We start from the raw sequence: 16,520 nt of genomic DNA, 5'->3' as shown, positions 1-16,520 counted from the left end.
TTTGACTGAGTATTGTTTTGGGTAACTGTGTTTGTTTGTGGGAAGAGAGATCACACAGGATTGGTCTAGACCAGAAAATTAGATCAGTTTAATTATGTCAGCCAGGTGTATGAAAAAGCCACACCCTGAGCGGTGTAGTTAAACTGACCTAAGGCACTGTGTAGACATTGCTAGGTCAACCGAAGAATTTTTCGGTCGACCTAGCTACCACCTGTCGGGGAATTGGATTACCTATGCCATTGGGAGAATCCCTCCCGTTGACAAAGGTAGCAGCTATACTGAAGCGCTACAATGGCACAGCATTGTAAGTGTAGACAAGCCTACAGAAACAGAGGTCAGACAAGAACAGGCTAAGAGGGAAGGACTGCCAGAAGGAGGGAGCAGCTGCAAGCCTACGGGTGACTCTAGCAAAAACCTGGGAAGAGGTCAGGGGTGCAGGATCAAAGATTGCTCTTGGTGCTGTGAGCAACAAAAGCTGTTTCCTGCTAGTTGATCCCCGCTGTATTCAGAGCAACAGGACTTTGTACATTCTTTATAAATAAACAAAACTGCAGTAAATAAAATATCAGACTCCATCAATTTCTACTTCCAACTGGAACATCCACAAGGCCCCAGATTTTGACTGGCCTGTTGGGCTGAAAAGGGGTTACAATGTATTCACATCTGTCTCTGTGTGTGTGTGTGTGCATGTGCGCTGTTCTAAGGCATGTGCTGTTTGTGTGTTAACATTAGTTCAAATCACCCCAGAGCACCTTGGACAGGAGTTCCAGGAGCAGAGGGAACTGGTTTGCTCCATTTTCTTGCTGCACCAGATGGGTCAGGCGCTGGACTGTCATCCTCTGTTCAAATCTCCACATGCAGGGCATGTTGATGGGCCCGCAGGTCGGCAGGTGGCTGAAAGGCGGGGACTGGCCGTAGGCTACTTTCAGGAGAACATTTGAACAGTGAGCTCCCTCCTCTACAATCTGCTGCTTTGCAGAAGCAAGTTTCTGCTCCAGCACCTGTGGAAGTGAGATGTCAGTTAGGAATCGAGTCTTGTTATAAAGGGGCCTGGCTCTTCTAATCGGCCTGAGAGGCAGCCCGGGCTGGCTCAGAGTTAAGGCACCAGACTAGAGACCCGGGTTCAATTCTTGGCTCTGTCACCGACTCCCTGTGTGATCTCAGAGAAGCTATTTCATGATTCTGTGTCTCCATTTCTCATCTGGAAAGAGGGACAATAATCCTGCCTTTGTCTATTTAGACTGTGAGCTCTCTGGGGCAGGGACTGTCTTTCACCGTCTGTCTGTGCAGCACCCAGCTAGGGACTACAGAAGCTCCTTAAAAGTGGTGGAGCCACCAGCACCTGAAGCATGACCCCATCCCAACCCCTTCCCCCCAAGGACCCGCCTCTGCACTGCCCCTTCCCCTGAGGCCCCACCCCCTGCTTGTGCCTCTCTGCCTCCTCCCCACTGTCGCTTGCCCTTATGGCTGGTAAAAAGTGGGAGGGCCATGGCCCCCCTGACCCCCTGCACCCAGCACAAAGGGTCTCTGTGTGTGTGTCTGTGCAGTGCCTGGCAAAATGGGGCCCTACTTGGATCTTGGTTTAAGCCAATAGGTCCTACTGTAATATTTAATAATAATAATAATGAGATGCCAACAGAACTCTTAGAAACGCAGAGTGGCAGGCAGTTTAATACTAGGTTCGTAGACAATCAAATACACAGGGGTTTCCTCTCTAATATGCTGAACACAATGGACAAGTTCTATTCAGGTTCTTATAACATGCCCATCACTGTGGCATCTGAGCACCAAAGGTTTCTGTCTGGCAAAAAATTAGCATTTTTAGAAATGTTTTGTGTGACTTCTGGTTTGAGACAGTGGCATGGAAGTCTCAGGTGGGCTTCTTCTGGCTCTCTCTCTCTTACCCTGAGTAAACAGCCGGTTTATTTGTGATATTTACCATGTATAGAAAACCGGTCCTCACATACCTGGAAGAACGACTGAGTTATGGCTTTTAAGCAGCTTTCCCATCGTACTCTGTCTTCTTTTTCATGCATGACTTTAATGGTCATGTTTGTGTCTGTAAGAAATATACAATTACACGTCAGCTTTCATCATTTAACATAAAAAAAGGAGCAGATCTAAAGTAGCGCAGTTGCAGTACAGTGTTGTTCATCATAGTGAAATGAATTACAATGTTATTAGACAACTAGATTCCTGAGCCATAAGATAGAGGAGCACATTCAAATATTAGCCAGTTAAAAATCAGTTTATTAATAGGTTCGCAGGTTGAAATGCCAGAAGAGAGAGTTATGATCATCTAGTCTGATCTCCTGCATAACACTGGCCATAGAACCTTAGCCAGTGATTTCTACACCACGCCCATCACCTCTGTCTGAGCTATAGCAGATCTTTTAGAAAGAGAGATCACATCTTCATGTCAAGACTCCAAGTGCTGGAGAATCCACCTCATCCCTACATGAGCTGTCCTGATGGGTCATTGCCCTCTCTGATAAACATTTTGAACCTAATTTTAGTCTGAATTTGTCTCACTTTGTCATAAATACAGCAGCAAAAAAATAACAGCCCCTAAAACGAGGTGTTTCTTTACCTGCTGTGCTGTCGAGGATGTATCTGAGGAACAGGTGGACTGTCATCGTTGCATCGTCTATGTTTCCACTAAGTGACTCTGCTAGGAACTGGATGTCTTTTTCAAGGTGGTCACAAAAGAACTTTTCTGCATCTTTCGGCTTCACTTTCATTAGCTCCAAAATGGACTAGAAGGCAAAGTATTTCCATAGCTTAGCTCTGAGGAAGCATTTCCCCTCATAATTGTACAGACACTTCTCTAAAGGCAATGATAACTCAGACAAAGTTACCATTACAATTTATAGCCTGTTAGTGGTGTACAATGCTGATGAGTTATGACAGACAGACAGAATGTTACTGGGGGTATTGGTTTTCCCACCTGTCTATCAGTAAAAGTCCCCAGTAGCATTGAAGAATGGAGCAGTGCTCTGGCAATGCAGACTGCGGCTGCAGGCAGATCCCTCTCTGTCTCATTGTTCCGTGCGGATGGATTCCCCAGCACGTAGCCTCTCTCTGTTTTATCCTTCGTGCTATATTAAGAAATCACAATTTATTTGACAGTCATAGAGGTCGGACTTTTCTCCCAAACCTTGTATTTGTTTGGTGTTTCACCCTAAGCAGTTCACAACTATAGTGACCGTGAGGTCTCATTGGGGTGGGGAAAAGGATTGGAATTTTGAACTTTCAGTGAAATTTCCCCTAAAATTGGCACCTATAGTTCACTCTCCGTTAACAATTCCCAGACAGCTGTGTGGGGTTAAGTTGACACAGTCTCATTCACTCCTTTTACATTACATGCAATGATTTTAAACTTACGTATCTACTTCCTCAAATCCCTCCATGCGGCTGTGAAGAGTCCCACCAACCTCGGAGCCACACAGACACTTGATAATAACCCAGGGCCGTCCACACTGTTGTCACAGGAATAATGTCAGCATTAGTCACTTGTTAAAGAACCAACAATGCAACAGTTGTACGAATGTTTGCCCAGCTGCTAGCCAGACAGAACCACTCTGCAGCTGAGCAAGAAACAGACTCTGCACAAACCGCTGGAGGCAGACATGTTCAGAACAGTAAACAGAAAAGACAGTGAGTGTGCAATATACTGGCCTTGTGCCCAGGATCATGTTTCTCAAAGTAGCCTAGTGGAGCTAGAGCTTGTCTACACAGCCCCTCAGTGCATGGCAAGTCAAGGTGTGAATGTTCATGCACCAACTGTCTGTGTGGCACCTGCTCCCGCACGCTAAAAGTGCTGTTGAATCAGCAGCACGTCCACGTGCAATATGGAACTTTTAGTGCACAAGAGGCAGCTGTGTCCACACGGTAATTTAGTGCGCAAGACAGCGTGCTGTAGTTCACATCCTGGCTTGCTGCACACAAAGTGGCCATGTAGACAAGCCCCAGCGCTCCCCAAACACACTGAAAATTCAGGGTGGGTTGGGTGCCCAGCTCCCTTTGAGTGTTGTATACAGCTGTGGTCTCACCAAATGTACGCAGAATGAGCATGACTGCTAGTGGCAAGGCAAAATCAAATTGATCACGGTTTAAAACCGCATTGCTAGAACGGAGGAGGAGGTTTAGGTGCAGGGTACTCAGACCTGCAGTCGGGAAGGCCCGATTTCAGGTATCACTGCGAGCCACAAAATTTCTTCTCAGCTACCAACTAACCCTGTAGCATCTACACTCACTCAGCGCCTCTGTTTTCAGGGGACAAGTTCCCTCAGTGCTGAAGTTTCTGCCTCTGGGCATGTGCACTCCCCTCTAGGTGTCCAAATGCCAATCTCTTGCCTCAGCCCCAGAGCAACTCACGAACCAGGGGAAGACAGGAAAAGGAGACTGTTGAAAACCTAGCCAGAGGAGGAGGTTCCTTCACACCTTTCAGCCCAGTGGTTAGAGCACTCACCCCGGGTGTGGGAAGTTCAGATTTAATTGCCCCCTTGATCCAAGGGTGGCTAAGAATTTGAACTGCGGGCTCCCACCTCCCAGAAGGGTGCCCTAGCCACTGATCTATGGGATAGCCTGATGGGGCTCCCTCAATCTCTCCTGGTGATGCTGTTCCACTGTGGATAAAAAACGAGTCATTGGAACAAGGGGACTGGACCCCTGGGTCTCCCACCTCCCTCATCACTGGAATGCAGACTCCTTCTCACCACTACCTCCTCCTCTTTCAGTTGTTGTGTGTGGAGTGACACAGATGCCTAACTTCATCTTGAAAGAAACGACTTAGGTGCCTAACCCCCTGCAACTCTAGGGGAGGGGCTCCCATTCGTGGATCACTAGGCAGAGCCAGGCACCTTCTTGGAGCCTGGACTCAGTTGCCTACCTCTGTGAAGGAAGCAGGGCTTAGCATATGCCCCACTGATTGGTATCTCCCATGGCTAGCTTAGGCAGCTCCCTGCCTAGTGTGCTGGTTTGGTGTGTCACGTTGTCAAGTGCCTGTCTCTGCCCAGGCATTGTATAGGGAGCTAGGTGCCTAACTCGGGCTCTGTGAATCCCACTTCTGCTACAGTGCTTTTTTAAGTGACTAGAAGTTAGGTGTTGCCATGTGCAGCATCACAACACCTATCTAAGCAGAGTCTGAATGAGCTCTCCCCTGACATCTAGTGGTGAGCTGTGGAAAAGGACTTCAGGAGCTGATCTCATTTTCATGGGCACACCCCCGTGCCTAGGTGCTCAGCATGATGGGATTGCTTGCCCAAATGATCACTTTTGGCTGGTGTGGGATCCCCAGTCTCCTTGTTATTGGGGATGGAGTTATAAAGACTTGTTATCTTTGTGTGAATCCAGGGCAGCAGAACCGTACTTGGCATACCCCGACTGAGGGACTCACCCTCAACTCAACCGCACTCACTAAGCAAGGGAACATGGGTTCCAAAGCCCAGGGAGTTGGGAGAGGGTGGGGTCAGGTACTTGTACCTGGTGGTGTAGGGCCTGCCTAATGGCCCCAGACAACATTTGATCCCGTCTCTCTCTGCTGTGTAATAACAGAGCTAATTTGCTCTCAATTGAGAGTCTTATTACACAGGACAGGATGACCAGCAGAGAGGTGTGGTGAGCAAGTGCCTGGACAGCAGGGCAATTAAAGTGCCTTCTAACCTCTCCACCCAGGGTGGGAGGTGAACTCTGCAGCTGCACCTCTGGCTTCTGGGTCTGCACTGACCAAGGACAACTGTGAATGCGGTGCAGAGAAGAGATGGGCACATTAAAGGCATTTTTGGTTGCTGGACTTAAGAACCTGATGGAAGAGGACACTGCCCAATTTACTTGGGAGTTGGTCTTTAGCTCATGGTTTGTTTATGAACCCTGTTTGTGGTGTTTTCCCAAATTAATGCTGGGTTACTTCCCTTCTGTTATTAAAAGTTTATTTTCTACACTCAGACTCTGTGCTTGTGAGAGGGGAAGTATTGCCCCTAGAGGTGGCACGGGGTGGTGTGTAATTGTCCCAGGCTACTGGGTGGGGCTCGAGCCAGTTTTGTGTTCTGTTGTTGAAGAGGAACCCCTAGATATTGAACCTGGCCCTTGTTGCTGCCAATTTCAACATGCAGAAGAGTTACACCTAACCCCTTTGTGAATCTGGGCCTAAGGCATTTGCAGTGGAACACAACTACCTCTACAAATACCACTTGCTTTAGTCTTACAGGCCATGCCATGGAACTCTTTATATTCTGTAACTGTCTCCACAGACACATGTACACATGGAACCCGCACTTACCAGTGTGGTGCCCAGCCCAGCTCTAGCAATGGCTGGGCCGTAGATAGAGGTTGATGAGCCTGCTGCAGCCTAAACTAAGAGAGGTGGGTGTTTCGGCTCAGGCAGGAAAGACTTGTGCTCTTAGCTCTGGAGGAGGCAGGCTCAGTCCCCACCCTGGTGGAGGTGGGGGTGCCCCAGAAAGGGGCTACATGCGGATACAGCTTCGGATATGAAACTCTCGTATTACAGGAGACAAGCACGGATGCACAGCAATGAAAATCTCAAGCCCAGACACTATGTCAGCCATAATGTAAGAGTTTAGATGCAATTTAAGTGCATATTTCTAGGTAAGGAGATCAGGTTAGGAGTCAGCTTGGGTCTCTGGATCCTTGTGTCAGTGCCAAGTAGTCCTGTCCTGAGAAATCCGACACGTACATTCCAGAGACAGAGACGCAGCACGAGGCTGAAGATACACCCGCAACAAACAACAGCTATGAAAAGACACTTACATTTTCAATGCTCCAGTACTTCCCGCATCGGCATCCTGTGTGTGAGAGGGAATCAGACCAATCAGCTATCGGTACAGTCACACAAACAACAGTAATGATAATGCACCGGAACCTCAGCTGGGGTGGATTCAGCACGGCTCCAGTGACTCCAATGGAGCAACAACCGATTCTCCCCAGCTGGGGATCTGGCCTCATCGATTTGGAGCTGCGCCTCATTTACATCAGCTGGGGACCTGGTCCCAAATTTCCTGCTTCTATAAAAAATGACCTTGTGAAACAAGATTCTAAGCCAGATTTTGGTCAGTCTGAAATGTGGTCACTGCAGGACCAGATTGGAGGGACATAGTTGGCTTTAAGTAGCCTTTACCCATCCCCTGTGCCAAGGCTGCCAGACCCTGCCCCAACCCTGCTCTAAATTAATACCAGATCCTACAGCCTTGGGGTACTTTTCTGTCAAGCAAGGTGCAGCTGGAGTCAGCTGTGTCCCAGTCATGCCCCGTTTTTCCCAGCCACATCTCCACCCGGAGGCTTGGAAAGGAGGGACACAGGATTGTCTCTGTATGTGTACACTGTTAGGACAAGCACGATTATTATGTGGTATTACGATAGCGGGGTGCTTAAAAGCATCCAGAAAATATTGATACAAAGTTTTTCTGACACTTACTCCACAATGTAGCTGCCATGGCAGTGTTTTTCCAATTTGTCACATCAAAGAGAAGGTCACTCGGCATGGTTGGAAGGTAGCTCGCCTGGTAAACAAACCACAGTTGGACACCTTTACTACAGCACTGGGGCAGAGCGGAAGGAAGGGCTTGTGGATAGAGCGTTGGATGGGGATTTGGGAGATACAGGTTTGGTTCCTGGCACCTTCCAGACACACAGTGACTAAGCGCAGAACCAGCACCAAGCACTGCACAGACACACAGTGACCGAGATCAGGGCCCCATCGCACCAGGCACTGCACAGACACACAGCGACTGAGATCAAGGCCCTGTTGTGCCCAGCACTGCACAGATGTATCACAAGACAATCCCTGCCCCAACGAGGTACAGTATAAATAGACAAGAGGTGGGAGGAGAAACTAAAAAGGAGAAAGGTTCAGTGACTTGCCCAAGTCATCCAGGGAGTGTGTGGCAGAGAAACCTGAATCTCAGTCCAGCGCCTGATCCCCTCAATGACACAGCCCCTCTGAATGAGTTATAAAACACTGGTATGGAACCATAAAGCAAAATGGGCCTGTCAATATGCTCAGCCTCCAAAGCAGGCTGCCAGCTAGGCCAGATCAATTCTCACAAGAGTTGTGTCTTATTTATCTTTGACGTGCCATACCCCTCTGTGCAACTCTGTGCAATTATGGGCTATTTATGCTACACCGACCCATCTTTCTGACCATCCAGCCCGGCCTCCTGCATAGCACAGTCCAGAGAATCTCACCCAGTGATTCCTGCACCCAGCCCGGCCTCCTGCATAGCACAGTCCAGAGAATCTCACCCAGCGATTCCTGCACCCAGCCGAATAACTTGTGGAAACTTTGATTTCCCTTTTGATTTCAACAGGAAAATCTAACTTTATCAGCTGACATTAAGATAACGAGCCACTGCAAACCGACACGCACAGATGGACAGACAGCCAGGCGGATCATTCAGGGCTCCAAACAATGGTAATTGAGTGAGATTCTCTGGCCTGGGTTATGCAGGGGGTTATAATGGTTCTTCCTGGCCTTAAATTCTTTCGGTGCTATTTCCCTGGAGCCCCCAGAACCTCAGGCAGGTGCTGTCATGCACATATCCCCAGCATTCGTCACTGTAGAAAGGGGGAAATGCAAATAGTGACTTTGGGGGGGTTTGGAACAGAAAATCCAAAGTCTCTGGTTAGCGGCTGAGTTAACAGAACGGGGCGAGACCCAGAAGCAAAGTGCAGGTGGGATGTGGTACGATGGCCATGATTTTGGATGATTTTAAATATATCTGTATTTACAGGCACAGATCTTAAGTTCCTCCCACACCCAAAAGCTGCTGTCCCTGTCACTGCAGGCAGAAATGGTCCCCGGCCGGTGCTAGGTTAAGGGCTCATGGCATAAAGGGGATTAGGTCAGTGGCTCTACAGAGCTGCTGGGGGTGAGGAGGAATACAATGGCTCTTTGCTTTAGACTCACCTTGACAGTGCTGGGCTGGAAGCAGATGGATTTGAATAGCTCGGTGAGTGGGTGCTGGGACAGGGTCAGCGTGAGAGCAGTATGCAGCACCACTTCCAGCAGGGCTGCGTTCTCCTGGCTGCTCACGTCACTCATGATCTTTTCCAATTTGTTTTCCACGGATTCTTCTGAGGGCAGCGATGCCTGTAGGAGCCTCTCCATGTGCTTTGTGATGGCCTAAATGACAATCAAATAAAACAGAGAGGGTTTTAATGGGCTCCACTTTGCACGTGTCACTCCAGAGGGTCACACCAATCTCTGTTGTGTTTCATAATCAGGGTGAAATTCACCCTGTGCAGAGGAGCCAGCAGAAGACCAAGGTGATCGCTCAGTGCATAGAAGCTTGCAAAGAGATCTGCTTTGTTCTGTGTCTGGTTCCAACTGGCTGCAATAACAAGAGATTCACAGCACCTCACCTGACTGACTGTCTGGGAAGCTCAGACCATAAAGGCACATTCCCTATAATTACAGTCGGCACCAGTTCAGTCCCACTAAGTCCCTTTGCTCACAAGAGCAAACTATCCCACTGCATAGGAAAGACAGGAAGTGTGGCAAGAGACCACCCTGGCTTAACCAGGAGATCTTCAATGATCTAAAAATCAAAAAAGAGTCCTACAAAAAGTGGAAACTAGGTCAAATTACAAAGGATGAAAATAAACAAACAACACAAGTCTGTAGGGACAAAATTAGAAAGGCCAAGGCACAAAACGAGATCAAACTAGCTAGAGACATAAAGGGTAACAAGAAAACATTCTACAAATATGTTAGAAGCAAGAGGAAGACCAAGGTCGGGGTAGGCCCGTTACTCAGTGGAGTGGGGAGTGGGGGAGGGAGGAAATAACAGAAAATGTGGAAATGGCAGAGGTGTTTAATGACTTCTTTGTTTCTGTTTTCACCAAGAAGGTTGGTGGTGATTGGACGTCTAACGTAGTGAATGCCAGTGAAAATGAGGTAGGATCAGAAGAGGCTAAAATAGGGAAAGAACAAGTTAAAAATTACTTGGACAAATTAGATGTCTTCAAGTCACCAGGGCCTGATGAAATGTGTCCTAGAATACTCCAGGAGCTGACTGAGGAGATATATCTGAGCCATTAGCGACTATCTTCGAAAAGTCATGGGAGATGGGAGAGATTCCAGAAGACTGGAAAAGGGCAATTATAGTGCCCATCTATAAAAAGGGAAATAAGGACAACCCGGGGAATTACAGACCAGTCAGCTTAACTTCTGTACCCGGAAAGATAATGGAGCAAACAATTAAGCAATCAATTTGCAAACATCTAGAAAATAATAAGGTGATTAGTAACAGTCAGCATGGATTTGTCAAAAACAAATTGTGTCAAACCAACCTGATAGCTTTCTTTGACAGGGTAACAAGCCTTGTGGATGGGGGGAAGCGGTAGATGTGGTATATCTTGACTTTCGTAAAGCTTTTGATACTGTCTTGCATGACCTTCTCATAAACAAACTAGGGAAATGCAACCTAGGTGGATGGGTACAAAACGAGTTGGAAAACCGTTCCCAGACAGTAATCATCAGTGGTTCACTGTCATGCTGGAAGGGCATAACGAGTGGGGTCCTGCAGGGATCAGTTCTGGGTCCAGTTCTGTTCAATATCTTCATCAATTATTTAGATAATGGTATAGAGAATACATGTTAGGATACAGATATTCAGGCCTGCCTGCAAAGGCCTATACTTTATGAATTTAGGTGTATTCTTATTACTTAGCTAGAGGTATAAAAGAAAGAATTAAAATTACTGGCTGCCAGTGTAAGGGCCTTCTCTTACTGTGACAGTCTGAGGCCCTGTTCTTAGGCTAAGGCCTTTGGCTAAGCAGCAGAGGGAGCCATAAGCTGGGAAGTGTATAGTCACATCCTTACATTCCAAACGAGTCACACTGAAATAAGATGCTATTGGGAATACAGTCCTGTCCTGATAATGCCTATCACCTCCAGAGAAAGGGAAGAGCCTAGAAGATGTAAAAGAAAACTTAATCTGATAGCATCCTGTCTGGCAAGAACTCACTTATCAATAGCTGGGGTGTGAAATCCTCATTTCTTTGTTGTTCTATCACTGTAGTCCCTATTTCCCTGTTGTTTGTCTGTATAATCTCTGTCTGGAAATAAGACCCCTAACAGTACACTTATAAAGTTTGTGGATGATACCAAACTGGGAGGGTTTGCAAGTGCTTTGGAGGACAGGATTAAAATTCAAAATGATCTGGACAAACTGGAGAAATGGTCTGAAGTAAATAGGATGAAATTCAATAAGGACAAATGCAGAGTACTCCACTTAGGAAGGAACAATCAGTTGCACATATACAGAATGGGACATGTCTAGCCAGGAAGGAGTACTGCAGGAAGGGATCTGGGGGTCATAGTGGATCACAAGCTAAATATGAGTCAACAGTGTCACACAAAAGAGCAGACATCATTTTGGGATGTATTAGCAGGAGTGTTGTAAGCAACACGAGAAGTAATTCTTCCACTCTACTCCACGCTGATTAGGTCTCAACTGGAGTATTGTGTCCAGTTCCGGGCAGCACATTTCAGGAAGGATGTGGACAAATTAGAGAGAGTCCAGAGGAGAGCAACAAAAATGATTAAAGGTCTGGAAAACATGACCTATGAGAGAAGATTGAAAAAATTGGGTTTGTTTAGTCTGGAGAAGAGAAGACCGAGAGGGGACATGATAACAATTTTCAAGTACAGTAATTCCTTGCTTAACATTGTAGTTATGTTCCTGAAAAATGTGACTAAGTGAAACGATGTTAAGTGAATCCAATTTTCCCCTGAGAATTAATGTAAATGGGGGGTTAGGTTCCAGGGAATTTTTTTTCACCAGACAAAAAACTATATATATAGTTTTAAACAAACAATTTAATACTGGTACACGGCAATGATGATTGTGAAGCTTGGTTGAGATGGTGAAGTCAGAGGGTGGAAGTGGGTGGGATATTTCCCAGGGAATGCCTTACTACTAAAGGATGAACTAGCAATCAGCTGAGCCCTCAAGGTTTAACCCATTGTTGTTAATGTAGCCTCACACTCTATAAGGCAGCATGAATGGAGGGAGGGGAGACAGCATGGCAGACAAAGGGTATGTCTACAATACGAGATTATTCCGATTTTACATAAACCGGTTTTGTAAAACAAATTGTATAAAATCAAGTGCACGCGGCCACACTAAGCACATTAATTCGGCGGTGTGCATCCATGTACCGAGGCTAATGTCGATTTCCGGAGTGTTGCACTGTGGGTAGCTATCCTGTAGCTATCCCATAGTTCCCGCAGTCTCCTCTGCCCATTGGAATTCTGGGTTGAGATCCCAATGCAAAAACAGTGTCGCAGGTGATTCTGGGTAGATGTCATCACTCAATCCTTCTTCCGGGAAAGCAATGGCAGACAATCATTTCGCGCCCTTTTCCCCTGGATTGCCGTGGCAGACGCCATAGCATGGCAACCATGGAGCCCGTTTAGCCTTTTGTCACTGTCACCGTATGTATACTGGATGCTGCTGACAGACGCGGTACTGCACTGCTACGCAGCAGCATTCATTTGCCTTTGCAAGATAGCAGAGATGGTTACCAGTCATATTGTACCGTCTACCATGCCATTGTAAATTGGCGATGAGATGACGGTTATCAGTCGTTCTGTACCGTCTGCTGCTATCATAGGTGCTCCTGGCTGGCCTCGCTGAGGTCAGCCGGGGGCGCATAGGCAAAAATGGGAATGACCCCCTGGGTCATTCCCTTCCTATGTTTTGTCTAAAAATAGAGTCAGTCCTGCCTAGAATATGGGGCAAGTGTACTAGAGAACCAGAGAGCACAGCCGCTCCGTGTCAGAGCCCCAGAGATCCCACAGAAATGATGAGCTGCATGCCATTCTAGGGGGTGCCCCTGCAACAACCCCACCTGTTGCTTCCCTCCTCCCCCAACCCTCCTGGGCTACCGTGGCAATGTCCCCCCATTTGTCTGATGAAGTAATAAAGAATGCAGGAATAAGAAACACTGACTTTTTAGTGAGATAAAATGAGGGGGAGGAAGCCTCCAGCTGCTATGATAGTCCAGCCAGTACAGAATCTTTTCTTTAGACATGACGGGGGGATAGGGGGGGGCGGGGCTGATAGAGCTCAGCCCTCAGTTGCTATGATGAGGACGGTTACAAGCCGTTCTGCACCATCCGCTGGGAATGACCAGGAGTCATTCCTATTTTTACCCAGGTGCCCCTGGTCGACCTCACCGAGGCCAGCCAGGAGCACTCACGGGCTGATGACGAGGACGGATACCAGTCCTACTGCACTGTACCATCTGCCACCAGGGAGAGGAGAGGAGAGGACGCTGCTGTTTAACGCTCCAGCACCCCGTCTACCAGCAGCATGCAGTAGACATAGGGTGACATTGAAAAAAGGAGAGAAACAATTTTTTTCCCTTTTCTTTCGGGGGTGGGGGGAAGGGTGTAAATTGACGACATACACCCTGAAACACCCGGGAAAATGTTTTTGACCCTTCAGGCACTTGGAGCCCAGCCAAGAATGCAAATGCTTTTCGGAGACTGCGGGGACTGTGGGATAGCTGGAGTCCTCAGTACCCCGTCCCTCCCTCCATGAGCGTCCATTTGATTCTTTGGCTTTCCGTTATGCTTCTCACACAGCACTGTGCTGAGTCCCTGCTGTGGCCTCTGTCTGGAGATTTTTTCAAATGCTTTGGCATTTCGTCTTCTGTAACGGAGCTGTGATACAACAGATTTGCCTCCCCATACAGCGATCAGATCCAGTATCTCCCGTACGGTCCACGCTGGAGCTCTTTTTGGATTTGGGACTGCATCGCCACCCGTGCTGATCACAGCTCCACGCTGGGCAAACAGGAAATGAAATTCAAAAGTTCGCGGGGCTTTTCCTGTCTACCTGGCCAGTGCATCCGAGTTCAGATTGCTGTCCAGAGCCGTCACAATGGTGCACTGTGGGATACCGCCCGGAGGCCAATACCGTTGATTTGCAGCCACACTAACCCTAATCCGATATGGTAATACCAATTTCAGCGCTACTCCTCTCGTCGGGGAGGAGTACTGAAACCGGTTTAAAGAGCCCTTTATATCGATATAAAGGGCCTCGTTGTGTGGACGGGTGCAGCGTTAAATCGGTTTAACGCTGCTAAAATCGGTTTAACCGCGTAGTGTAGACCAGGCCAGAGACACACACCCTGTGTGAGAGAGAAATGCGCATTGCCCCTTTAAATGTGCTGACTCCACTCTAAGTACACTGCCTTTTTAAGTAGATCAGCAAGTTGAGACAGAAGCTACTGCCAGGAAGCTCCCTCTGTCCTGAGCCCTGTCGTGTCATTCCCCGCTCCCCCACCCCTCGCTCTATGGAAATGGGGTAAGCGGGGTGCAGGAGCAGGGAGACACCCTGACAGCCCCCCCCCCCACTGCACAGCAAACAGGAGGCTCCAGGAAGCAGCTCCAAGGCAGAGGTCAGGAGCAGCACATGGCAGTGGGGGGAGGGACAGCTGAACTGCCAGCAATTAATAGCCTAGTGGGCGGCTGCCGCATAGGGAGCTGATAGTGGGGCTACCGGTCCATCCTGGTTCCAAGCCCCCACCAGCTCGCTCCAACGGGCTGCTCTTTCTGCAAGCAGTGGACAAAGCAGGTGGCTGCCAAACAATGTTATAAAGGAGCACTGCGCAACTTTAAACGAGCATGTTCCCTAACCGATCAGCAATGTAACAACGTGAACTGGGACGACTTTAAGTGAGGAGTTACTGTATGTAAAGGGCTGTTACAAGGAGGAGGAAGAAATTTTTTTTTTCTTAATCTCTGAGGACAGGACAAGAAGCAATGGGGCTTCAACTGCAGCAAGGGAGGTTTAGGTTGGACATTAGGGAAAACTTCCTAACTGTCAGGGTGGTTCAGCACTGGAATAATTTGCCTAGGGAGGTTGTGGAATCTCCGTCATTGGAGATTTTTAAGAGCAGGTTAGACAAACACCTGTTAGGGATGGTCTAGATAATACTTAGTCCTGCCAGGAGTGCAGGGGACTGGACTAGATGACCTGTCAAGGTCCCTTCCAGTCCTATGATTCAGGTCCTATGTGGCAGATCCTCAGCTGGTGTAAATTGTGCCGGCTCTCTGCACAGGGGTGAATTTCACTCGTTCAGAATCACAAACCAAACCGTGTTCCATTAAAACAGAAAACAGACACTCACTGTTATTTGCTTGGCTTCTTCAGAGTCTGTGTTTTTAATGTGGACTCTTGCTCTGTCTAGAGTCACAAGCATCAATGGTGTATTGGAGCTGATTTTTATGTCCTATGGAAATAAATACGTTTGTTATGAAGAAGCTGTTTAAATATTATTTAAGGCACATCATTTTATAGCAAGAGGCTGCTAAAGAACCCTACCAGACCAGTTACATTTGAAGGTTAATCAAAATGTTTGTCATGTATTTTATTATTATTTTTATTTTATTTATTGGTTTTATTATTTGTATTATGGCAGTGTCTAGAAGCCATGATTTTGATTGGGGCCCACAGTGCCAGGCACTGCACAGACACACAGTGACTGACATCAGTGCCCCATAGCAATGTAGTTGTACCAACCAAATCCACCATTTAGATACTGCTATATCAACGAGCAGGAGAGCCTTTCCTGCAGATGTAGCTTCCGCCTGTAGGGGAGGTGGATTAACTACACGGATGGGAGAGCTCTCTCCTGTCAGCGTAGAGCAGGGATCTCAAACTCAAAACACCATGAGAGCCACAAGAGGACTACTACATTGGGCTGAGGGCCCCATCACTGACACCTTTTCATACAACGATACAAAAGTATAGTCAAAAATGAAAAAATGAAGAGTAATATAATATGCTATTAAAGTCAATGTATTAACTTTTTAAAAACTATAATGCGAAGAAGGGTTTTAATAAAATATAAATACTCAGTAATGCACCTCACTCAAATGACAAAACACGCATTTACTTTTAGAATTACTTTGGTTAAAGCCCCCCCTCTGCCCCTGGCCCCTCCCCACTCCACCCCTTCTATGAGGCCCCGCCCCTGCCCTGCCTCTTCCCACCTCTTCCCCGCCTCTATTCCAACCCCTTCCCCAAATCGCCGCCCCGGCCCCACCTCTTCTCCACCTCCTCCCCTGAGTGCACCGCATCCCCGCTCCTCTCCCCTCCCTCCTGGAAAGTCCTAAGCGCCGCCAAACAGCTGTTTGGCTGTGGGAAGCGCTGGGAGGTAGTTGGAGGAGCAGGGACACAGCGCGCTTGGGGAGGGGGAGGAGAGGGATGAGGGGAGCTTGGCTGCCGGTGGAGTCGGTGCCCATGGTGGGCCATAGGAAGTAACTCCGTGGGTCGCATGTGGCCAAGTGTTTGAGACCCCTGGCGTAGAGCATCTTCATTAAAGCACTACAGCAGGGCAGCTGCGCCAGTGCAGTGTTTTAAGTGTAAACCTGCCCACAGTAACTAAGATCAGAGCCCCATTGTGCAAGGCGCTGCACAGACATGTACTGAGAGACAGTCCCTGCCACAAAGAGCTCTCAGTCTAAATACCAAAATCATTTTGAA

The 16,520-nt window shown here is 47.8% G+C and overlaps 1 protein-coding gene across 1 annotated transcript in view; it reads right to left on the bottom strand.

Annotated features, from left to right (window-relative positions):
• LOC120404066 (E3 ubiquitin-protein ligase RNF213-like) overlaps positions 1–16,520 on the bottom strand; it is an 81,757-nt gene that overhangs the window by 21,306 nt on the left and 43,931 nt on the right. The window contains exons 19-27 of the mRNA XM_039536074.1: positions 15,163–15,264; positions 8,924–9,139; positions 7,433–7,517; positions 6,769–6,803; positions 3,385–3,479; positions 2,948–3,098; positions 2,591–2,756; positions 1,968–2,059; positions 753–1,001 (exon numbers count right to left, since the gene is read on the bottom strand). Coding sequence (XP_039392008.1) covers positions 753–1,001; positions 1,968–2,059; positions 2,591–2,756; positions 2,948–3,098; positions 3,385–3,479; positions 6,769–6,803; positions 7,433–7,517; positions 8,924–9,139; positions 15,163–15,264 — 1,191 coding nt within the window. The remainder of the gene's footprint in view (positions 1–752; positions 1,002–1,967; positions 2,060–2,590; positions 2,757–2,947; positions 3,099–3,384; positions 3,480–6,768; positions 6,804–7,432; positions 7,518–8,923; positions 9,140–15,162; positions 15,265–16,520) is intronic.

Source organism: Mauremys reevesii, linkage group 4 (assembly GCF_016161935.1).
Source record: "Mauremys reevesii isolate NIE-2019 linkage group 4, ASM1616193v1, whole genome shotgun sequence".
NCBI classification, from domain to species: Eukaryota; Metazoa; Chordata; order Testudines; family Geoemydidae; genus Mauremys; species Mauremys reevesii.
Note: the sequence above shows the minus strand (reverse complement) of the source record. Positions and strands in the feature narration are given on the sequence as shown.